General features: G+C 32.3%; 2 protein-coding genes across 2 annotated transcripts in view; both read left to right on the forward strand.

The window, feature by feature from the left end:
- Positions 1 to 1,404: 1,404 nt before the first annotated feature.
- Positions 1,405 to 25,145, forward strand: part of LOC149266551 (dihydroflavonol 4-reductase-like) — a 60,273-nt gene continuing 36,532 nt past the window's right edge. Inside the window, exons 1-2 of the mRNA XM_089396903.1 lie at positions 1,405 to 1,517; positions 1,624 to 1,790. Of these exons, the coding sequence (XP_089253029.1) occupies positions 1,508 to 1,517; positions 1,624 to 1,790 (177 nt within the window). The 5' untranslated portion in view covers positions 1,405 to 1,507. The remainder of the gene's footprint in view (positions 1,518 to 1,623; positions 1,791 to 25,145) is intronic.
- LOC149266552 (putative anthocyanidin reductase) lies at positions 1,945 to 4,325 on the forward strand. The gene is made up of 4 exons (XM_089387807.1): positions 1,945 to 1,952; positions 2,221 to 2,388; positions 3,807 to 4,052; positions 4,133 to 4,325. The coding sequence occupies exons 1-4, from the start codon at positions 1,945 to 1,947 to the stop codon at positions 4,275 to 4,277; spliced, it is 567 nt and encodes a 188-aa protein (XP_089243933.1). The 3' UTR covers positions 4,278 to 4,325.

Consider the following 25,145-nt stretch of genomic DNA (forward strand, 5'->3'; position numbering starts at 1 on the left):
ATGCATAACAAATCGAGAGCGTGCGAGAAAAGTGGTTTTCTCGTGCTACGTGTCGCTCGCTAAGGTTAATCGTGTGAAATTTAGGAATACCATTTCCAGCCTTTAGGGCGCACGAGATACCGCTTACCACTTGTCGAATACTACCCACGTGCTTAATTCATATTTTAATAAAGACGCTTAAGAAAAAATTTAGCGCTTAAACTTAGTATTAAAGCTTAACACTAATTGACTGTGATTTATAAATAAAATGTATGAACAGAGAAAAATACCTGATTAGGGTCCAGAACACCGATACACAGTGATAAGAGAATTTCATTCATCGCACCCGTGTTTAACACTATGAAACCAAGAGAGTGATACCTCAACTGCGCTTGTAGAGCAGTTGCCTCACATAACCAGCCAAACGTCTGCAACAGTTGCCAGAGAGGGGCAACAGTTGCTAGAGAGGGGCAGCAGTTGCGAGAGAGGAGTTACAAAGCAGAGAGGGAAGCCAAAAATGGCGTTGGCTCTGATACCATGTCAGACGAGGAGGTAACTCCTCAAATGTAATCGTATTATTCATTTAGGTTGTTCATTATTATATACAAGGAGTGACTGTTCAGTTCATCTCTCGATGACTCTATTTTCTCTATTCTTTATTTACACTAATTACAGTTTATGAGAGATTTTTCGGCATAAATCACAAGATATTTCATTTGAACAAGATATTTTGTTCGCCCAATCTCTATGATTAGGTGTCAACAAATTTAAAAAGATTTAAATCTAATAACACAAAGTTATTAACATATTATGAATCAATAAACTCAATAATACAAATTTATCATGTTAAAAATCAATTACATTACTTTAAATACAAAAATTAATAATTACAAATCATTCAACCAATCAATGAATCAATCATGGTTCTACATAGTCAATCAATCAATAAATCAATCATTGCACTATTTCATAATCAACCAATCAATAAATCAATCATTACACTAAAAAGTGAATCCCTTTATCTATAAATCATTATAATATTTTGTTTTATTTTAAAATTTTATTTCGAAGTGATAATTTTAAAATTTAATTAAACAAAATAATAAATTTTCAAAATATCTACCGTTTGTCTTAATCCTTCCAACATCAAAGAAAATATAATTTAAAACCTGAAATTTCAACATCACTCAAAGTCTTTCCAAACTTTTATTAACAAAAGGTAATATGCTGATACAATTCTGACACTCTACTTACAATAGAAAATGATTTTAAATATTCCTAACCCTGCTAGATTCCAACCACGTTCCAAACTTATTCACTCATTACTCATTATTGTTCTATTTCTTTTAGATATTCCTTGTTCTAAACCTTATCTTCTTATATTTCGTTCAAACTTTCCAAATTCACTCATTTGCAATCCGACAATCCTGTTGACTGCACTGTATGTGTGACGGGAGCTGGAGGTTTCATTGCCTCATGGCTAATCAAAGATCTTCTGCTCCGGGGATACAATGTCCATGGCACTGTCATGGATCCAGGTAATGTTATGTTACATTACGACCTTGGCATTAACAGCAGCTTCTTTGTTTAATATCTTTCTTTGTTTTATAAACCAGAAGTCCGGCTCTCTCAATTATTATGCAGGGGACGAACGCGAGACTGCCCATATTCTGTCGCTCCCGGGAGCCAAAGAGAGGCTTCGGCTCTTCAAAGCCAATCTCCTCGAAAAGGGCAGCTTCGATACTGCCGTTCAGGGCTGTGAGTTCGCCATTCTCTTGGCGACACCGATGGATTTTGCCATAGACGCAGAGGTAAATAATAATCAAATATCCAAATTGAATTTAGGTTGATGGCTGATTTTGGGAATATTGTGGGTATCCCACGTGGATTGTGGATTTTCAGAATTTTAGGGTAGGTATTCTATGTAGATGGTGGATTTTCAGAATATTTGAGTTCTTAAAAGACATGGCCATGTAAATAATTGACCTCGCCCATATTTGTCTGGTTATTTTATGTGGATTCTCAAAATATTTGAGCTTTTGATAGACATGGTCATATAAATAATTGACCTCATCTGTTTGATTCCATAATATTCTTGGAATTAACAATGGACTTTAGCAGTTAGTTATTTAATCTCCTAAGAATAAGATTCCAAAATATTATTCTCCTAAAAGGGTAAGATTTCAAAATATTCTTCAAATCTGAAATAACTGAGGTTAATGGGACCCTTGATATTTTGAGGGCTTGCGAGAAGGCCAAAACTGTGAGGCGTGTAATATACACTTCCTCAATATCTGCAGCTTCTCCGCTGAATTACAAGAGCAAATTCGGAGACTGTATTGACGAATCCTGCTGGAGCAACGCTGATATCATCAAGCGTAAAGGGCCTCTTTTCTGGGTATGTTCAATGTTTGATTTTCTATTTTTTTTAACAGTGAACTTGAAAAAGGTTTATAAGAACAGAATTTCTGAGATAATTACATTAAAATTTATTTATTTGTGAACGACTTTTGAACCAGCAAATTTAGTTCTCAAAAATCTAATTAATTTAACAAGTTTTGAACCAGTTCTCAAAAATCTAACCAATTAACATTGGTATATATATTGTTATTTGAAACTGAGTAATGAGATTTAGATTTAAATGGTTTAGATTTAATAATTTGATAATTAGTATATTTAATTTAAATAAAATATAATGTTTTAAATAATTTTTTTTTCTATTTTTATTTTTATTATTGTTGTATAATTTTTATAGTTTTTAAAAATATTTACATTATTTATGTTAATTGATTTATTTCAACATCAATTTCATATATATATATAGATAAAGTAAAAGAAAAAAATTATTTTAATGTTAGATCATAATAAAATATTTTGTTATTGATGTTAAATAAAATATTTCAATGTATATGATCTTTCTTCTAGAATGACTATGTAAAGATGTATACAGGCATCCCAAAGGAACTTGACATGGTATAAATGAGATTCCCTTTTCTTATATTTCAAGTTTTAGAACACTTTTTTTTAGATATATATATTTTAAGCTAATTTTGTCTAAAATTAAAAATTACGGGGTTTTACTCAATGAAATCCTGACATACTAAACAATGCCCTTAATTTGATTACATATTGGAAAATACTTCTATAAATCAATTTATTTAAATACACCTTCCCAATTTATAAAACCCCTTCTTTCACTAGATATTGTAGGTATCCATTTTTTCATTAACATTTTTTATACACAACATATAAAAACCCTTTACCCCTTATTATATGCTCAGTATATTATGTCATTTTTTCTTCAATATATACTTCCCAATATTAATGTAAGTGGTATGGTATTGATCCCCTTTGAAGGCCACTGCTAAAATCCAAGAAAGATTTGTTCTAATCAAGATAGAAGTTCTCACCATGTGCCCAAAAGCAATTTCAAGAAAGGAAAAATTTTAATAGTTAAATCCATTCATGAATTCAAAAATGCCATATCTATATATATATATATATAATGCCCAAGAAAAATTTGGAGAAACTGAATTCATTTATGAAGACAAAAATACACTCCAAAAAATATTTATATTTTAATTCCAATTCATACTTAAAATGGATCTATACACTTCTAAGATTATTATTGAATTAAATTTAAAACTCTTGTTTTGTGAACAAAAATCTACCATTACTCCATTATTTAACTGTCCTTATAACTTCTTACCATAAAACCTATTTTCTCAATCACTAGATTTCTTACCATAAAACCTATTTTCTCAATCATTAGATTTGCTCAAAATGTATACCTACACTCAATAACTTAATGTACGTTCCTGGCAAAGCATTCCTTTAAGGAGAGTATTTTATGCTACAGGCAATGCCCAGTGTTATGAGTGGTTAAGGGAGCTCCAGCATCTCATCGGTTCCATTGCATTACTGCATACAGATGACGTATGCAGGGCTCACATATTCTTGATGGCGCATCCATCTGCTCAAGGTCGATATATATGCTCTTCTCAGTCTCTCACTCTTCGTGAACTGGGGGATTTCTGTCGCAAACGCTATCCACAATTCAATCTACCAGTCAAGTAAGCTACCCTTTCATATTTCTCATATTGTTTATAAAAATTTGCATTTGGGTGACTAGATTGTATCATGTAAACTGCAGATTTTATGAAGAGGAGGATCCGATCAGCAGTGTGCCCATTTCCTCCAAGAAATTGTTGGACATGGGCTTCTCGTTTAAGTACGGCTTGGTTGAAATTTTTGATGACAGCATTGAATTTGCAAAGAAATTAGGGTTCTTGCCATGAATGTAATTTGCAAAGAAATTAGGGTTCCTACCATGAATGTATGGATGGTGAATGATTATGTATGGATGGTGAATGATTATGTATTCCAGGTATCTGGAAGGTCAATGAATTTAGGTTTAAGGCATTATTTCACTTGAAGAAGTTAGTAGAAGATAAGTTTGCAAAGTGTGTTGGTTTAGTTTTTCTTGGTTGTCCCATTTCAACTATATGTCATTCTCCATTTAAAATCAGATATATATTCCATAACTTCTATGTTATATTTTTTAAACTTACGATTTAACCCTTTTTATCAGGTTACATTTGAAATTTCCTGAAATAGAAAATATATATGGTTATTTTGATTTATTTAATTATATGAAATTTATTTATTTTAAGAGAAATATTAAAAATATAGAATATCTTATCAAATGATGCATCTCATTTATTAAATTTTATTGTTTTTTATGTAAATTAATAATATAGATTTATTTGATTTTGATATTTAAATATATAGATTTATTTTGTTTATACATTATAATATATAAAGAAAAATAAAATGTTTTTCCTTATTAAATATTAAAACAATTGAGATAGAAGATGTATTTGAATATCAATCAACTTCAAATTATCTTTCACCTTGTGATTCCTTTATATTTAATAAAGATAAGTCATCTTTCTATATTTGTGAGAGAGATTTTACGAGCGTTTCCAATTTATCAGTGAGATTCATTTAAAAACCAACCTGAAACACAGTATATGTGTATGTGACATTGTTGAAGAATGTCAAAAAATAAAAAAAAATTGCATATCAAAAGAAGGTTTTAACTACTACCGGGACATAAACAGAAGTTCTTACGGTCACATTCTTCTAGAGAATTCAATTCAATTTGAAATGAAATACAAGATATCTCACAATTTCCTTGAAAAGAAAGTGCTTCCAGACACCAGGAAAGGAAATCCACACTGGAGGGTCCTTCACATAGATAAGCCAGAAATTTGTTTTACAATTAATACGCAATAATAAAAGGGTTTCGGAAACATGAGCAAAGTGATCATTATCAGTTTCCCTATCCAAAGAAGGTTGATTACACAAATATGATAGTGTCATTAATTATATTTGTTTTTAAAATGTAACAATATGTTAGATTGCTACATAAATAAAAAAAATCTCAATAGAGAGGATAGTTGGAAGATAAGTTGTTGTTGGGTTCCTGCCCTCACGTCCTAATCGTCTCCTTCCTTTCCCCGTCCCTCTTCTATTTGGTTTCCCTTGTGATAGGTTTTTTCTCCCCTTGTTATCCTTTACCTGCTCTCCTTTGTCATGGTTCTTTATTTCTCTTTGGTTTCCTTCCTTGATAATCCCCCTCTTATGGGTTAGTTTATATAGTAGAAGGCCTTATTATTTAGATCTATTTTAACTTTATGCATTTACAAAATTTAGCTTAGTTATAGATTGGAATTATAGTAATTATTTTGAATGTAGGCTTAAAAAAATAAATAAAAATAAGTAAATAAATAAATAATAATAATAATAAATAAATAAATAAATAAAAATGATAACATTAATAATAATATTAGATAATTTTATCCAAAAATTGGAACATAAAATATTACTCTTATGCTTTTTAGAATTAGATCTTACAACAATCATGTATTTAAATATAAAACTTGCTATTAATTAACTAAATATTTAAATGAATATGAAACATTGAATTATATAACTCTTCTGGAAAGTTCATTTGTTACCTTGTTTACATTATCTTAAATTATCTAACTATTTAATTATATAAATTTAAACATTTTTAATAAAGGTTTGACTAACTTACTATTAATTTAATAATTATTTATTTATTTAAACTAACTAAATATTTATTTTTATTTAAACATAGTTAAGCGTTCCTATCCCTGTCCCTCATCTAGTCCATCTAGCCGTTTCCTAGTCAAATATAATTGTTAGGAGGTCTAATCTCCAGTTATATTTAGACGTTACCTGGTCAAATATAAGCGTTATAGGTGCCTCGTTAATCGTTATAGGCCGTTATAGGTTCTGCTCTGACTATTTAACATGCAGGCTGTATCTGATTCTTCAACTTGTCCTGACGATGAACCACACTAGTTGGTTCTAAAAGCGTCGACAAATGATCTATCATGTGATTTACCCCCAAAAACTTTCTCATAAAAAGTAAACAACATTATTAAAGTAAGAAAAAAATATTTTATATAAGAAATATGCCTATGACTAATCTTAACTACATGTGAGATATAATGTAGTCTAGTCTTTCCAAATATGATCCCATATGACAATATGTTATTGCTATCAAAATATAACATTAGGTTATGAAATTTAACTTATTAATTAAATTTTTTATATAAAAATTATATACAATAAAATCTCAAATTATATAGTTATAAATGAATATATAAAATATATAGATTATCATTATAATAATATTATTGTAACACATAAATTATGTTATAATATTATTATAATAAATTTAATATATATATATATATATATATATATAAAATATAGAAATAATGAGAATAGTTTACAATAACCCTAATTGATATCAATTTTGGGAAATGAATTAAGCACAATAAAAATCTAGTGAGATGTTTAAGCTTTTTTTATTATTAAATTGTTTGTTTTTAAATTACTTTGAGAATTAAGTTGATAAGTTTTAAATATTTGAGAAAAAAAAATAATATTATTGATGTAAGGAAAAGTTTATTTTTATAAATATAATAGTGTAGAATTTCAAGTGTATGTAAAATATGATGTAGTTTTTTTCAATATTTTTTATGAAAATAATACACAACAAAATTTAAAATGTAAATAATATAGGAATTTCAAGTGTATGTAAGATATGATACAGTTTTCTTTCAATAATTTTTATGAAAATAATACACAGCAAAATTATACATATGTATATGTATATATGGGTTAATCTTAATCATTATTATGCATTTTGGCTAATAAAAGAAGATAGACACCACAAGGTACAAATAAGCATTACAAATTTGTGTAGAAATTAAATGCTCAAATAGATTGTTTTTATGTTAAGACTGAGAGTATAAATAGAAAATATTCAAATGGATTGTTTTTATATTAAGATGAGAGAGTAGAATTATTAGTCACACAATAAAATGTCTTTGAAAAAAATATCTCAACCTCACACCAAACTAGGAAGTTAACTAGTTGGAGAGAATCTCTCAAACCAACTAGCTCTCAAGAACCTCCTCAATGACATGAACAAACTTTCTACATAGAACACAAACTATACCTAATTATAACCAATTTTTTCAACTTAATCATGATCACATCCATAAAAGACAAGTATGAGTTATATAATCCAACGCTTCCCCTTAATGACTACTTGTCTTTATCTTCACGAGTTGAGGTCGACGACTTCCTCTATGCACTTGCAAGTCTACCTCTGGTCCAACTTGCCACTTTCACTTTGTACTTGACAAATTCCTCTTTGCACTTGCAAGTCTACCTCTGGTCCAACTTGCCACTTTCACTTCGTACCTCGATCATTCATACATCACCAAACTATTGATGGTCATAGAAAGGAACAACTATCCACCAAAATGCAAGGGTACCTAACTGCTGCAATGTCTACTAGGATTTCCTTCATGTACATGGTTCATTCAACTTATTGATGAACTCCCCCCTGAATATAAAAATTAACTTCTCAGTGTCTATAACTAATAATATGGTTCACTCATAGAGTGTGTGGCCAACACAGGGTCTAGTCCTCAAGTGTTAAACAACTCCCTAACAAAGGTTAAGGAACTAAACTAGACAAGAAACATTGTTACTTTACCTCATTTATGATATCACTCATGAACTTTTTAACACATTTACTTAAAATTATCAATGGATAAAAAGTTCAAGTCTAAATTTACACCACTATAATGCCCATTTTAATCATTTTAACACAAATTATTAATAACATATTAAAAAAATAAAAAATAATTATCTTTTACACCTAAAATTTAATTTACTCATCAAATTCCATCGTACCCTGAATATTAAAAATAAAAATAAAATCAAAATCAGGTGAGAGTGGAATTCTTCATAAATCCCACTTTTCACTCGCTCTTCTCGGGGTTCCCAGACTTCGAACTGCGCGCACTGCCATAAGCATCTTGCACGTATGGGCGTCCCTTTGATTGATTTCAACGCCCATACGAAACGTCAACACATAGTAATATCACATCTGCCAGGATTCACTGTCCTTGACATAAGAACAGCAGGTTCCTCGATCAATTTCCTGAGTAATGTGCGTCTAGTACGATAAGCTCGCCCGGCAATGTAAAGGCATATGTTCTACCCAGAATATCAACAGGAATGGTGAATATACCTCATTTACTTCACATCACCATGTTTCACTCCACGACGAATATCCCTTAATTTGTCTTGATCTTCCTCTTGCACCTGATCTTCTTCAAATTAATTTGCTTGGCCAGGGCTTTCCTGCAACCAAGATACTATGAGAACATCTGACACAAAAGGTATCGTACAGGGAGGTGATAATTTTGGTTGGAATATATTTGGTGTTGTATACCGAGGTGATAATTTTGGCTGGAATATATTTGGTGTTGTATGTTGAGGTGATAATTTTGGCTGGAATATGTTTGGTGTTGTATACAGAGGTAGTGCTGGAATTTGGATTCTTTTGTACCCATCACACAAATTATTTTTTTTGACGTTTTGGGTATTTATACTTCTCGTCAAAAAACGTTATGTTTAAACTTTTATCCTTAGAGAATGATGTTTTGATAATCAATTAACCCACGTTATGTTTAAACTTTTACCCTTAGAGAATGATGTTTTGATAATCAATTAACCCTTCGCCAATAAAGTTTGATTATAAAATTACCCTTGAATAACACAATGATGTTATTTTTTTACATATTTATCATAATAACAAAATGACTCTAACATAGAAATGACTTATTCAATTCTGAAAAAACTCACAATAAAATCTCCATAACCCAGAAATCAAATTGTTTGTATGTGTTTGTTAGTACAACAACAATATTAGTATTACTCTCATCCATGTGTTAATATTTTCACGCACATTTTTTTTCAATGATTTTTTACCTAGAATTTGACCCAAAAAAAAATCAATAGACCTCCCAACCATATTTTATTTACAAACTCTAGTCATCACTATTGGGAAATATCAATCCATCAGAGGAAGATCCTCATCATCTCCATGGAATGTAATGTATTTGTGGAAAATAAAGAGAGAGAGATTCATGTCAAGTAGTGGCGGAAAATAAAGAGAGAGAGATTCATGTCAAGTAGGGCCCTACAGAGGACAGTGAGACCTGAGGAAAGGAGATTTAAAACTTGGTTAAGAGTGGGGGAGGTGACCTAAGATTTGGTTAAGAATGATATAACTATCCAATGGAAAGGCCCTTCAAGGAGAAGATCAAATAAAGTAAAGTTGTTGGATTTCATTTTCTTCAATTAGGTTTCCATAAGAAATATTTTACCTTTTAATACAACATAATATGACTTATTTCACCACTTGAACTTGAGGACTCTACATTAAGCTGAGTGTGAATCATAGGAAAATAATTTTAATGACTCAATAGGTTTTTTCCTTAACACAATCCAACGCCTTTAGAGGAGTTGCTACACAATTTTTCTACACCTGCATATGCATAAAATATTATTAAACAAATGAACTAAAATAAACACATAAACATAATTGTTTATTAAAATAAAACCCAAAAGAACAATACATGCATCTTTTACCTACTGCACATAATGTGGAATGTACAAAAACCACCACTATAGGGTTTAATTAGTGAAATTATCACCTCCCCTCTCATACCATACCAAATGTAAACAATAAAAAAACTTTAAAAAACACCAATATCAAAGTAAAACAAAAAAACCCAAATTCCACAAAAACATACAAGCAAGAACAAGAACAAAGAAATAACCATTGACATAGCAAAAGCATCAACAAAAGAAAGAAGCATAATAAGAAAAGGAAAGACAAATTAATAATGTACAATGGAACTAAACTCAACTCAACAACTGACGACCCTCTATGCCATGCTCTATAATAATGTTCCTTTCTAATCTGCTTTGTTTAAATGGAGAAGGGATTAGCAGTATACAAAATGGAAGAAGATAAGAAAATGTGAATTTTCAAGAATAGATTTAAACATTACATATAATGAACAAAGGTAATCAGTATATATACCTATGATGAACAAAGGGTATTCACATAAATTAAATCTAGTAGCCTCTTCTCAACAACTCCCATCCTGTGACCCCCATCACTTGAGGGACTGAGCCACTACATCCTCCCACTCTCGCTACCACCACACTTATTCTTTAATGTTTATTGAGAAATGCATGTCGCTGCCTATTGTAGATAAGAAGGTCAGTGATGGTTGCTTTGGCTTCTCTCCAAATGATTGGTCCTCTCTCTACGCTTGTCCCTTGATCATATTCAGAGTTTTTCGATCCCATTTCACATTTGGTGGTATCCATGAGGGTTAGAAGATTAGAGGGTCAAATTACCCAAAACCTTTTTGATGTGAAGGGTTCAAATTTCCCTTGCACTATGCACGCACCTTCTATTTGTTGAGGTGTCAAGCAATCTTATACAATGTCTATTCACGTGGTGTTGTAGAGTATTGATGGTTGGGGCCACCAGGTTTGGCTCTACAATGACAACTGGAGAACTACCATCTCGCCCTCGATCTCCTAGAGGAAATGAACCAGCATCACCATGGTTATTTTGATTTATTTAATTATATGAAATTTATTTATTTTAAGAGAAATATTAAAAATATAGAATATCTTATCAAATGATGCATCTCATTTATTAAATTTTATTGTTTTTTATTTAAATTAATAATATAGATTTATTTGATTTTGATATTTAAATATATAGATTTATTTTGTTTATACATTATAATATATAAAGAAAAATAAAATTTTTTTCCTTATTAAATATTAAAACAATTGAGATAGAATATGTATTTGAATATCAATCAACTTCAAATCATCTTTCACCTTGTGATTCCTTTATATTTAATAAAGATAAGTCATCTTTCTATATTTGTGAGAGAGATTTTACCAACTTTTCCAATTTATCAATGAGATTTATTAAAAAACCAACTTGAAACACAATATATGTGTATGTGACATTCTTGAAGAATGTCAAAAAGTAAAAGGAATTTGCATATCAAAAGAAGGTTTTAACTACTACCGGGACATAAACAGAAGTTCTTACGGTCACATTCTTCCAGAGAATTCAATTCAATTTGAAATGAAATACAAGATATCTCAAAATTTTGCTTGAAAAGAAAGTGCTTCGAGACACCAGGAAAGGAAATCCACACTGGAGGGTCCTTCACATAGATAAGCCAGAAATTTGTTTTACAATCAATATGCAATAATAAAAGGGTTTCAGAAACATGAGCAAAGTGATCATTATCAGTTTCCCTATCCAAAGAAGGTTGATTACACAAATATGACAGTGTCATTAATTATATTTGTTTTTAAAATGTAACAATATGTTAGATTGCTACATAAATAAAAAAAAATCTCAATAGAGAGGACAGTTGGAAGATAAGTAGTTGTTGGGTTCCTGCCCTCACGTCCTAACCGTCTCCTTCCTTTCCCCGTCCCTCTTCTATTTGGTTTCCCTTGTGATAGGTTTTTTCTCCCCTTGTTATCCTTTACCTGCTCTCCTTTGTTTCTCTTTGGTTTCCTTCCTTGATAATCTCCCTCTTATGGGTTAGTTTATATAGTAGAAGGCCTTATTATTTAGATTTATTTTAACTTTATGCATTTACAAAATTTAGCTTAGTTATAGATTGGAATTATAGTAATTATTTTGAATGTAGGTTAAAAAAAATAAATAATAATAATAATAATAAATAAATAAATAAAAATGATAACATTAATAATAATATTAGATAATTTTATCCAAAAATTGGAACATAAAAGATTACTCTTATGCTTTTTAGAATTAGATCTTACAACAATCATGTATTTAAATATAAAACTTACTATTAATTAACTAAATATTTAAATGAATATGAAACATTGAATTATATAACTCTTGTGTAAAGTTCATTTGTTACCTTGTTTACATTATCTTAAATTATCTAACTATTTAATTATATAAATTTAAAGATTTTTAATAAAGGTTTGACTAACTTACTATTAATTTAATATTTTTTTATTTAAACATAGTTATGCATTCCTATCCCTGTCCCTCATCTAGTCCATCTAGCCGTTTCCTAGTCAAATATAATTGTTAGGAGGTCTAACCTCCAGTTATATTTAGGTATTTATTTAAACTAACTAAATATTTATTTTTATTTAAACATAGTTATGCATTCCTATCCCTGTCCCTCATCTAGTCCATCTAGCCGTTTCCTAGTCAAATATAATTGTTAGGAGGTCTAACCTCCAGTTATATTTAGACATTACCTAGTCAAATATAACCGTTATAGGTACCTGGTTTAGTTTCTTCTCTCACAATTTAACATGCAACCTCGATCTGATTATTCGACTTGTCCTTACAATGAACCACACTGGTTGGTTCAAAACGCATATGATCTATCATGTGATTTACGTTGTAAAACTTTCGCATAAAAAGTAAACAACATTATTAAAGTAAGAAAGAAATGTTTTATATAAGAAATATGCCCATGACTAATCTTAACTTCATGTGAGATATAATGTAGTGTAGTCTTTCCAAATATGATCCCATATGACAATATGTTATTGCTATTAAAATATAACATTAGGTTATAAAATTTAGCTTATTAATTAAATTTTTTATATAAAAATTATATACAATAAAATCTCAAATTATATAGTTATAAATGAATATATATTATGTATAAAAATTATATACTATAAAATCGCAAATTACACAATTATAAATGAATATATAAAATATATAGATTATCATTGTAATAATATTATTGTAACACATAAATTATGTTATAATATTATTATAATAAATATATATATATATATATATATATATATATATATATATATATAGAAATAATGAGAATAGTTTACAATAACCATGATTGATATCAATTTTGGGAAATGAATTAAGCACAATAAAAATCTAGTGAGATGTTTAAGCTTTTTTTATTATTAAAATGTTTGTTTTTAAATTACTTTGAGAATTAAGTTGATAAGTTTTAAATATTTGAGAAAAGAAAAATAATATTATTGATGTAAGGAAAAGTTTATTTTTATAAATATAATAGTGTGGAATTTCAAGTGTATGTAAAATATGATGTAATTTTTTTTCAATATTTTTTATGAAAATAATACACAACAAAATTTAAAATGTAAATAATATAGCAATTTCAAGTGTATGTAAGATATGAAATATGATGTAATTTTTTTCAATATTTTTTATGAAAATAATACACAACAAAATTTAAAATGTAAATAATATAGGAATTTCAAGTGTATGTAAGATATGATACACTTTTCTTTCAATAATTTTTATGAAAATAATACACAACAAAATTATATATATGTATATGTATATATCGGTTAATCTTAATCATTATTATGCATTTTGACTAATAAAAGAAGATAGACACCACAAGGTACAAATAAGCATTACAAATTTATGTAGAAATTAGTAAATGCTCAAATAGATTGATTTTATGTTAAGACTTGAGAGTATAAATAGAAAATATTCAAATGGATTGTTTTTATATTAAGATGAGAGAGTAGAATTATCAATCACACAATAAAATGTCTTTGAAAAAATATCTCAACCTCACACCAAACTAGGAAGTTAGCTAGTTGGAGAGAATCTCTCAAACCAACTAGCTCTAAAGAACCTCCTCAATGACATGAACAAAATTTCTACATAGAACACAAACTATACCTAATTATAACCAATTTTTTCAACTTAATCATGATCACATCCATAAAAGACAAGTGTGAGTTATATAATCCAACAGTTCCGCTTAATGATTACTTGTCTTTATCTTCACGATTACTTGTCTTTATCTTCACGAGTTGAGGTTGACGACTTCCTCTATGCACTTGCAAGTTTACCTCTGGTCCAACTTGCCACTTTCACTTTGTACTTGACGAATTCCTCTTTGCACTTGCAAGTCTACCTCTGGTCCAACTTGCCACTTTCACTTCGTACCTCGATCATTCATACATCACCAAACTATTGATGGTCATAGAAAGGAACAACTATCCACCAAAATGCAAGGGTACCTAACCGCTGCAATGTCTACTAGGATTTCCTTCATGTACATGGTTCATTCAACTTATTGATGAACTCCCCCTGAATATAAAAATTAACTTCTCAGTGTCTATAACTAATAATATGGTTCACTCATAGAGTGTCTGGCCAACACATGGTCTAGTCCTCAAGTGTTAAACAACTCCCTAACAAAGGTTAAGGAACTAAACTAGACAAGAAACACCGTCATCATCATTAGGGACACATGATAAAGTAGTATGAATGCCTCTCTAGATCTTACAATGATATGCCTTTTTCATGTTTCATAAATATAGGTACATAAATACTCCAACTAATGGAGATACAAGGTACAAACATTTCAAGGTCCACTACATCAAATCAAGCGATAGACTTGCCCCCACTACAAGGTGTGACTCATATCACAATATGGTCATAAGTTTATTTTATTCTATACATAATTTTATCAATGTCCAATAAAGTTCCCACAAGAACTGTCTCTACCATAGCCACCTACTTTCTTTTTTCTTCACTTTGGCTTCTTCACAATGGGCATTTCTCTTCTCCCTCTTATATAGATACAATTGATTCTTGACTTCCATATAAAAAGAAATCCATCTACTAAGGTACATGGATTCCATCCACTATACTCACCAATTATACACAAATCTTACTTACTTGGTGCATCTTCGATCTCACATTCTCCTCTCAATTGAATGATCTCCTCCCAATTGAATACCAACTTCTCTCATTCCACATCAAACTTAGATATAAGTACACTTGCCACTTCCATACCTAACCTAGAGGTTAATTCCACAACCTAATGTCATATCCTCTCTACACATAAGAGTGATACACACTACATGATTATCACACTAATGCATGTAGGGTTGACTCAAGAGGTCTTACATGGGAAAATCAACTTTTTACAATTTAGAACAAAACTTTAAGTTGTTAGGTACAACGAATCATGCACCCCTTACATTGCTTCAATTCATGTACTACAAGCATTCCAAATACTTTACAACAACACAAACGTTAACATCATTGATTTGTGGCAACCATCTACCCAAACATATAAGCCCATTTACATTTTATCACTGTGCATCACTTATCACTATTACTTACCTCTGTGTGAGTCTTCCTTTTATGGAATCATACACATGCTTGGAATTTTTATCAAGAAGTCTTTGTTTTTTTGTGTCTTTCACCTATTATTTGTTAAAATTACTAATTCTAACAAAATAATTTGTATATCATAGTGAAGTTATGAAATTCAAAATGAATATTAACTTAAAAATCACCAAAAAAACATTTTCCACCCAAATTTTTTAAATAAACCCTCTTAAATATATTAAATTTCAGTTGTCTATTTTTGTTTTTAAATTAAATGGGCCAAACACTAATGTAATCATTTCCCATAAATAATATATTTCCTTATCATGTGTGAATAAAACATAAAACCAAAACAATTACCTGTTACTTTACCTTATTTATGATATCACTCATAAACTCTTTAACACATTTACTTAAAATTACTTTACCTCATTTATAATATCACTCATGAACCCTTTAACACATTTACTTAAAATTATTAATGGATAAAAAATTCAAATCTAAATTTACACCACTGTAATGCCCATTTTAATCATTTTAACACAAATTATTAATAACAGATTAAAAAATAAATAAAAATATGGTTATCTCTTACACCTAAAATTCAATTTACTCCTCCGTCCTACCCTGCATATTTAAAATAAATAAATAAATTCAGGTGACACTTTCAAAGAGAATAATCGAAACTATTACATGCCGTTACTATTGAGAGTGGAATTCTTCATGAATCCGACTTTTCACTCGCTCTTCTCGGGGTTGCCATAAGCATCTTGCGCATATGGGCGTCCCTTTGATTGATTTCAACGCCCATACGAAACGTCAACACATAGCAATATCACATCTGCCAGGATTCAGTGTCCTGTCCGTCTGGGTAATGTGCGTCTAGTAGGATAAGCTCGCCTGGCAATGTAAAGGCATCTGTTCAACAGGAATGGTGAATATACCTCATTTACTTCACATCACCATGTTTCACTCCACGACGAATATCCCTTAATTTGTCTTGATCTTCCTCGAGCACCTGATCTTCTTCAATTTAATTTGCTTGGCCAGAGGGTTTTCATGCAACCAAGATACCATGAGAACATATGACACAAAAGGTATTGTACAGCGAGGTGAAAATTTTGGCTGGAATATATTTGGTGTTGTATACCGAGGTGATAATTTTGGCTGGAATATATTTGTTGTACACTGAAGTGATAATTTTGACTTGAATATGTTTGGTGTTGTATACAGTGATAATTTTGGCTTGAATATGTTTGGTGTTGTATACAGAGGCAGTGTTGGAATTTGGATTCTTTTGTACCCGTCACACAATTTTTTTGACGTTTTGGGTCTTTATACTTCTGTCAAAAAACGTTATGTTTAAAATTTTACCCTTAGAGAATTATGTTTTCATAATCTATTAACCCTTCACCAATAAAGTTTGATTATAAAATTACCCAATGATGTTATTTTTTTTACATATTTATCATAATAACAAAATGACTCTAACATAGAAATGACTTATTCAATTCTGAGAAAACTCACAATAAAATCTCCATAACCCAGAAATCAAATTGTTTGTATGTGTTTGTTAGTACAACAACAATATTAGTATTACTCTCATCCATATGTTAATATTTTCATGCACATTTTTTTTCAATGATTGTTTACCTAGAATTTGACCCAAAAAAATCAATAGACCTCCCAACCATATTTTATTTACAAACTCTAGCCATCACTATTGGGAAATATCAATCCATCAGAGGAAGATCCTCATCATCTCGATGGAATGTAATGTATTTGTGGAAAATAAAGAGAGAGAGATTCATGTCAAGTAGGGGTCCCTACAGAGGAGAGTAAGACCTAAGGAAAGGAGATTTAAAACTTAGTTAAGAGTGGGGGAGGTGACCTAAGATTTGGTTAAGAATGATATAACTATCCAATGGAAAGGCCCTTCAAGGAGAAGATCAAATAAAGTAAAGTTGTTGGATTTCATTTTCTTCAATTAGGTTTCCATAAGAAATATTTTACCTTTTAATACAACATAATATGACTTATTTCACCACTTGAACTTGAGGACTCTACATTAAGCTGAGTGTGAATCATAGGAAAATAATTTTAATGACTCAATATGTTTTTTCCTTAACACAATCCAACCTCTTTAGAGGAGCTGCTACACAATTTTTCTACACCTGCATCTGCATAAAATATTATTAAACAAATGAACTAAAATAAACACAAACATAATTGTTTATTAAAATAAAACCCAAAAGAACAATACATGCATCTTTTACCTACTGCACATAATGTGGAATGTACAAAAACCATCACTATAGGGTTTAATTAGTGAAATTATCACCTCCCCTCTCATATGACACCAAATGTAAACAATAAAAAAACTTTTAAAAACACCAATATCAAAGTAAAACAAAAAACCGAAATTCCACAGAGACATACAAGCAAGTACAAGAACAAAGAAATAACCATTGACATAGAAAAAGCATCAACAAAAGAAAGAAGCATAATAAGAAAAGGAAAGACAAATTAATAATGTACAATGGAACTCAACTCAACTCAACAACTGACAACCCTCTATGCCTTGCTCTATAATAATGTTCCTTTCTGATCTGCTATGTTTAAATGGAGAAGGGATTAGCAGTATACAAAATGGAAGAAGATAAGAAAATGTGAATTTTCAAGAATAGATTTAAACATTACATATAGTGAACAAATGTAATCAGTATATATACCTATGATGAACAAAGGGTATTTACATAAATTAAATCTAGTAGCCTCTTCTCAACAACTCTCATCTTGTGACCCCCATCACTTGAGGGACTGAGCCACTACATCCTCCCACTCCCGCTACCACCACACTTATTCTCTAATGTTTATTGAGAAATGCATGTCATTTCCTATTGTAGATAAGAAGGTCATTGATGGTTGCTTTGGCTTCTCTCCAAATGATTGGTCCTCTCTCTACACTTGTCCCTTGAACATATTTAGAGTTTGTTGATCCCATTTCACATTTGGTGGTACCCATGAGGGTTAGAAGATTAAAGGGTCAAATTACCCAAAACCTTTTTGATGTGAAGGGTTCAAATTTCCCTTGCACTATGCACACACCTTCTATTAGTTGAGGTGTCAAGCAATCCTGTACAATGTCTATTCACCTGGTGTTGTAGAGTATTGATGGCCTATTGCACTTCATTGTTGGGACCATTAGGTTCGGCTCTATAATTACAACTGGAGAACTACCATCTCACCCTCGATCTCCTAGAGGAAATGAACCAGCATCACCATGCTCTCACACCCACATAGTAAGTGTGATGTTCCACAACATAAGGTTTACGAATATTTCCATGGGCTTATAGTTCACCTCTTGGAAAACATCTTCATCGAAATTTTGTACCTTCGCATTTGGAAACTCCAGGATCTTCACTTTTGGTAGCTATGTTGTGCATGGATTTTCATTCTCCTTCTGGTTTAAGCCCCATCGCTTAGTCTGTTGTGCACCAATGAGCCTTTCTCTAGCTCATCTTGGTTTTGGTGGGTCAGAGGGGGACAAATTAGGTAGTGAATTCAAAACAAATGAAGAAATTTCAACTTTCATCTATTAATATTCATGTCATATTGCTAATTTGCTTCTAACTTCTATTTGAGTAATCTCCATTTAGTTTTGGTGTGATGTTAGTGACTTTGAATTAATGGTGTGATAGATAGATCCATTTTAATTCAAGATCTACCAAGAACCTAGAGGAATGAAATCTCTTTGAAGTGGAAATCTTTCCTCAAGTTTTACTCTTGCATTTTGAGAGATTTGAACCGCCTCAATGCTTGGTGATCAAGAGTTAAAATGGGTCTATGCTAGTTATAAACCAGTTTTGAACTATGAGTACATCATAAATCTAAAATTGATTATTGGAAAAATTTAATAATAATAATAATAAATTAGATAACAAAATTGGTTGTTTAAACTATAAACAAATTTTGAATTTTTTAACTATAAAATAAACTTAAAAAAATTTGATATCACCTATTAATTATTAATAAAATTAGATAAAACACAAACTTTGACTTTTTTAACTATAAGTAAATTTCTAAAAAAAACCATATAGTTCAAATTAATTATTAGTAAAACTGAATAAAGCTTATAAGTAAATTTCTAAGACAATTACATGGTAATATGAAAATGAGAGCACTGAGACAGCCGAGACACGCACCGAGACGATGAACAATAGCAACTGGGACGTGGCCAGAAGTGGGACAACTGATATAAGCATTGATCAAGGTTCTTAACAAGCTAAATTTGGGTTATTCTGATCCTAGAAGCGGAGTTATTCCTATTCTTTTGCATGCTCTTGCATGGCTCCCTCATGAGTTGTACCATCTTTTTCGCTCCCGCCTCCTTCGGACCTTCGAAGGAGGTCTGAACTTTGTATCGTGTCAAAATCCATTTGGCTTTAGACCATCTATGCCTATTTTTTTTTAGAAGGAGTTGACCTTCTATTCTTGTTTTTCCTCTGTAACCAGTGAGGAGTCTCTTATTAAACTTCTCTTTCTCAGGGTCATTTCCTTCTTATACCATTCTTTTGGTCCCTGCAAATCTGCCCCGATACAGTTCCATGGTTTCCTTCTGTTATTATAGTTCAAAATGTTATGTTACCACATGGGAAACGGAAGGTACTTTGTTTATCGGCTCGGGTGGCTTAAACGACGGTTTTGGTGGGCTCGTTTTGGTGGCTTCATGTCTTTTGTAATAAGGTATGTAGACTATTTCTTCATCTACTCTTAATGGCTTTAGGTTAAGAAAAGGGAAATAACAAAGATATTGTTGCTTTCTTCTTGGGTAACCCTGTTTTTCTATAGATTTCAAGAAGCCGTATGCCTCTATGCTCTGAGAATAAGGTTCTTGCTTGCCTGAAAGCCATTATTTATGAGATAAAATTGTTTAATAATTTTTGCTTTCCTTTACCAAGTGTATGTATAGTTTCTCGTCCTTGTTTTGGTTTCAGCTGTCGAATTGGGAAATGGTGGATTAAATGTCATGGTTGTTTTTGTTGTTGCTTAGATTTTGATTAGGATTTCCTCTCTCTCAGACCAGAGCTATGTTAGCTCTTGTTCTGTTTATGGCCTGAAGCACTTTCTGGAGCTTTCAGGGCTCCTGACTACTTTTTCCCCTAACCAGTCTGGTTATTTTTTAGGGTTCATGTGTCCTGTTTGTGTTGTTTTCATCGTTATCGGTGATTTCGGCCTCCTCCTCGGGTTTCTATCAATGGGTTTCACTTGGTCAATTTTCTTTGTTTTCCATGGGGGTGGAGGGAAGATTAGCTTGTAGTATAATCAACCGGCGGATGATAGCATGCGAAGATTTGGCCAACACCACCATTTTCCTCGTCCATAATGGCCTGTATGTTTCTTTCTGATTCCGCATACCTATTGCCATAAGGATCCTGTCAGAAATTGTACCAGCCTAGATGTTTTTTTCCCTTTTTGCTGATCTCGCACAATGTTTTCCTAGATTCTGTCAGTCTCTCTAAATACCTAGATTTTTCGCTTCACTTGAAATTTCCCATCCTTATCTGGAAGTGACTGTCTGACCTTTCGTTCCTGTAACCGACATCTTTTGGTACTTGTTCCTACACATTCAAGCCTTTATTTCATCTATTAGGGTAGTTCATGCTCTGACTTTCCTTTTTCGGTATGATGGAGATAACATCTGACGTGTCTGCCTCATCTGCGATGGTGCGGGCTACCATTGAAGCAGACAAGCTCCATGGTGGACGATGTCACGAGGATGACTGGCATTCCACACTAGCGGATTTAATTATTTATCCATCAACTCACTTGGCACATGAGTATCATGGTGGTGAATATGAATTACCTTGATGTAAATTGAAACAACGTCCTATTAAGACCATTCCGCCACCCTCAGCCATCAACCTGGATAGTTTCTTCCTGTCTAATAGAATTGCAAGCTTATAGAAACAGGCACTTGTTGGACATTGGTATTTTCCTGACATGGATGATTCATAGATGAGGAATTGGTTGGGCTCTAAATGGAAATCCTTTCTCGGATACATTCTAATGATTGTCCGTCTTATGAAGAACTGGTACAAATTTCATTTCCTGAGCATCGAGGATCTACAAATAATTCGTAACATTCCTTAGGTTCACGGCAAGAGTTTCTTGGCTCTTCATCACTGGTATATTGGATATAATCCATTGTACAATACCCCATCTAACAAGCTTATTTGGGTTAAGCTACCTAGTTTTCCGATTGAATTATGGAAGAAGAAGACCGCCATAGATAGGGAATGCAATAGGAAAGTTTGTATATGTGGACCCAAAATGCCCGGGGGCAAAGGATAAAAGAGTCGCTTGGATTCTTATTGAAAAGGATTATCGAGGAGGTTTATTTGGGGGGTACCATTCTGATGCTTGTTTTGTCACAGAATTGGTCACATTAAGGAGCGATGTCCCTTTCGCCTGGAGGGCCAACATCATGGAAGGGAATTCCAACAAAATGCATATAATTCATTCACTGGCATCTATCGAAAGGAGGAGGAAGCTCAAAGGAGGAGGCCTGCCAAAATGTCCAATTCACCAGGTATTTTAAAAACTTTATCCCCTCATCTATCTCCTTCTAATTCCATAAGGATTTTATCTTCGAAGGCTGACTCTCCTTCTCCCATTCCCCCATTGCTCTTCCAGCTACATCTCCCCCTCTGGAACCTGTTCCCTGTAAGGAAATCCCTATCCCTTCTCCTATACTTCCACCCCATTTATCTATTCCATCCTCCTCCCATATCACCTACATTCCATCCTCATCATCTTTCCCTATCAGAGTTTCCCATTCATCAAAGGGAAAGGAAACCTGCATATCGGTCACTCCTCTGAACTCTCCCACCTCATCTCCAAATAACTCTGTGGGAAGTGACCACGACTTTATCCTTAAAAAATCATCTCTTGAACTTCATCTACTCACCGTCCATAAACCATTATTGATTTCTTCTCCTCACATAAGTCCTACCTCGGCAGGAAACATAACTGTTAGAAGGAAGCATAGTAGAGCATCCAGGCACTTTCGGGGGAGGAAGAATTCTGATTCGAATTTATGTATGGATTGCTCTATTATTGATATTTCCATAATTGATATTTCTTCAAAATGGCCCCTTAGAGCAAGTCAGCCTAATGACCAAGCATCATGACTCATATAATGTCCATGAATATTAGGGGTCTAGGGGCGAACCCCAAATTTTTAGCCCTAAAGGATTTGTTCATATCTTCTCATTCCAATCTTCTTCTTATTCAAGACACTATGCATGGACGTTCTGATACCATATCATACTTCAGAAGAATGTTCCCTTCTTGGCATATTGCAACTATAGAGTCAAATGGTCTCTCGATAGGACTGGTTGTCTTATGGGATTCGGTATGGATATCGGCAAAAGCTTTCACTTGTTTTGCTGGTATCCTGCTAAGTGCAAAGTTTCATGGTATTCCAGGATCCATTCACATCCTTAATGTTTATGCCCCCTACAAGGACCGTCTTTCTTTCTAGAATTGTTTCGTTTCATCGTAAATCATGCACATGGACTCATTGTTAATTGCTGGTGATTTGAATTGTACCATCAACATTGATCAAGTTTGGGGCAGAGGCATGAGGATCGATCCTTTGGCTGGACTTATCAAAGACGCTATTCTCTATCATAATTTCATTGATTTCTACCCTTCAAAAATTGATCCCACTTGGGATAATGGAAGATCTAACTTTGCTTATTTAGTTAAAAGACTTAATCGATTCCTGCTTCATGATAAGCTACTAGATTTCCTGGGGCTACCAGTTTCAAAGATTGTTAATAGTTTTATCTCTGATCACGGGCCAATTTCTCTTAAGTGGAAAAGGAATGGTATCGGAAAGGGTCTTCCCTTCAAATTCAATAGAGTCTGGCTGGAGGATTCAAACTTTAATGACCTTGTTCTAAAATCCTGGCCGAGCCATTCCCCTTTGGACTCCTCTTCCCCCTCTCTGATTTTACTCGAGAAACTAGCTTCCCTTAAGTCCATAGTCAAAGCCTGTCAAAGCAACAAGATGAAATCCAATAGGAGAGAGTTGAATGACATTCAAAAGGAATTAGATGAAATAGCTTGAAAATTGTCTGAGAATGGTCTATCCCTTAATTTTCACCATAGTATAAAGGAGTTGGAATCAAAGAAAAACAAATTATTGGCTATTGAAGAAGCCTCATGGAAATTGAAAATCAGAGCAATATGGTCAAAGGAAGGAGATAGGAATACCAAATTCTTCCACAGATATGCAAACAAAAGGCGAGAAATTAGTTTAATTTGGGAGATAAAAGACGAGGAGGGAAATATAGTTCATTCTGAAGAAGGAATCTCAAATGCGACTGTAAGTTATTTTAAAAATTCATACTCAAGGAATGAACCAGGGAGGGCGGAAGATATATTCTGGGGAATTGACCCTTCCCCACCATGTTCGACGATGAACAAAATGATTTTCTTTATAAGCCTGTCACTGAGGAGGAACTTCTTTTGGTAATGAGATCTTTTAAAAAGGACAAAAGTTCTGGTCCAGATGGATGGACAATAGAGTTCTTTATTCACTTCTTTGAGCTTACCAAGAAGGACCTACTAGGAATGGTGGAAGAATCAAGAATATCGGGCAGGTTTCACCAGCACATTACATCAACATATATCGCCCTCATTCCAAAAAAGGAAAAATCCTCCTCCTTCCTGGATTACATACCAATTTCTTTGTGTAATGTTATTTATAAGATCGTTTCCAAGATCATTGCTAGTAGAATTCGAGGCATCCTATCCAAATTCATCTCTTGGGAACAACACGGGTTCCTCCAAGACAAGAATATACATGATGCGGTGGTGAACACGCAGGAAGCTTTGCACTCCTTACATACAAAAAAGTTGGGAGCTGCAATTCTACAAATTGATCTCAAGAAGGCCTATGATTGTATTGACTAGGGGTTTCTTAGATGTCTACTCTCCAAAATAGGCCTAAATCATCAAGCATCAAACTAGATAATGGCATGTGTTGAAAATGTGAATTTTGCAATTCTAATCAATGGATACCCTACTACTTTTTTCTCAGCAGAGAGGGGGTTAAGACAGGGGTGCTCCCTATCCCATCTTCTTTTCATTCTTGCAATGGATTCCCTAAGCCTGCATTTGAAAAGAGCTGTTAGGGAAGAGCATTGCCGCCCAATGATGATTAGCAGAAGAAACTCCATATCTCATAGTTTATTTGTGGATGACATACTGATTTTTGCAATGCTATGCCGTGTCACTTGGAGCTGTATTTACAATGTACTGCAGAATTTTCAAAAAGCTACAGGCCTACAAGTAAATGAAAGCAAGTTCATCTTCTATTATGGAGAACCCGATATGGGGATTATTGAATATTTGACTAATCTATTTAAAATTGATGCAAAAAGCATAAAGGAAGGCATGAAATACCTTGAATATCACTTAAAGCCTTCCTGCTATAAGAAATTGGATTGCC

Source organism: Pinus tabuliformis, chromosome 6 (genome assembly GCF_031772625.1).
Source record: "Pinus tabuliformis cultivar Carrire ecotype Pingquan chromosome 6, CPIR1, whole genome shotgun sequence".
In the NCBI taxonomy this organism is placed as follows: domain Eukaryota; kingdom Viridiplantae; phylum Streptophyta; class Pinopsida; order Pinales; family Pinaceae; genus Pinus; species Pinus tabuliformis.

Bases quoted from the DNA above. Each gene is read 5' to 3' on its own strand.
- LOC149266552 (XM_089387807.1), top strand. The intron at 2,389-3,806 runs GTTTGATTTTCT...TTCCTGGCAAAG, and splicing joins CTTTTCTGGGTATGTTCAAT to CATTCCTTTAAGGAGAGTAT. The intron at 4,053-4,132 runs GTAAGCTACCCT...TGTAAACTGCAG, and splicing joins CAATTCAATCTACCAGTCAA to ATTTTATGAAGAGGAGGATC.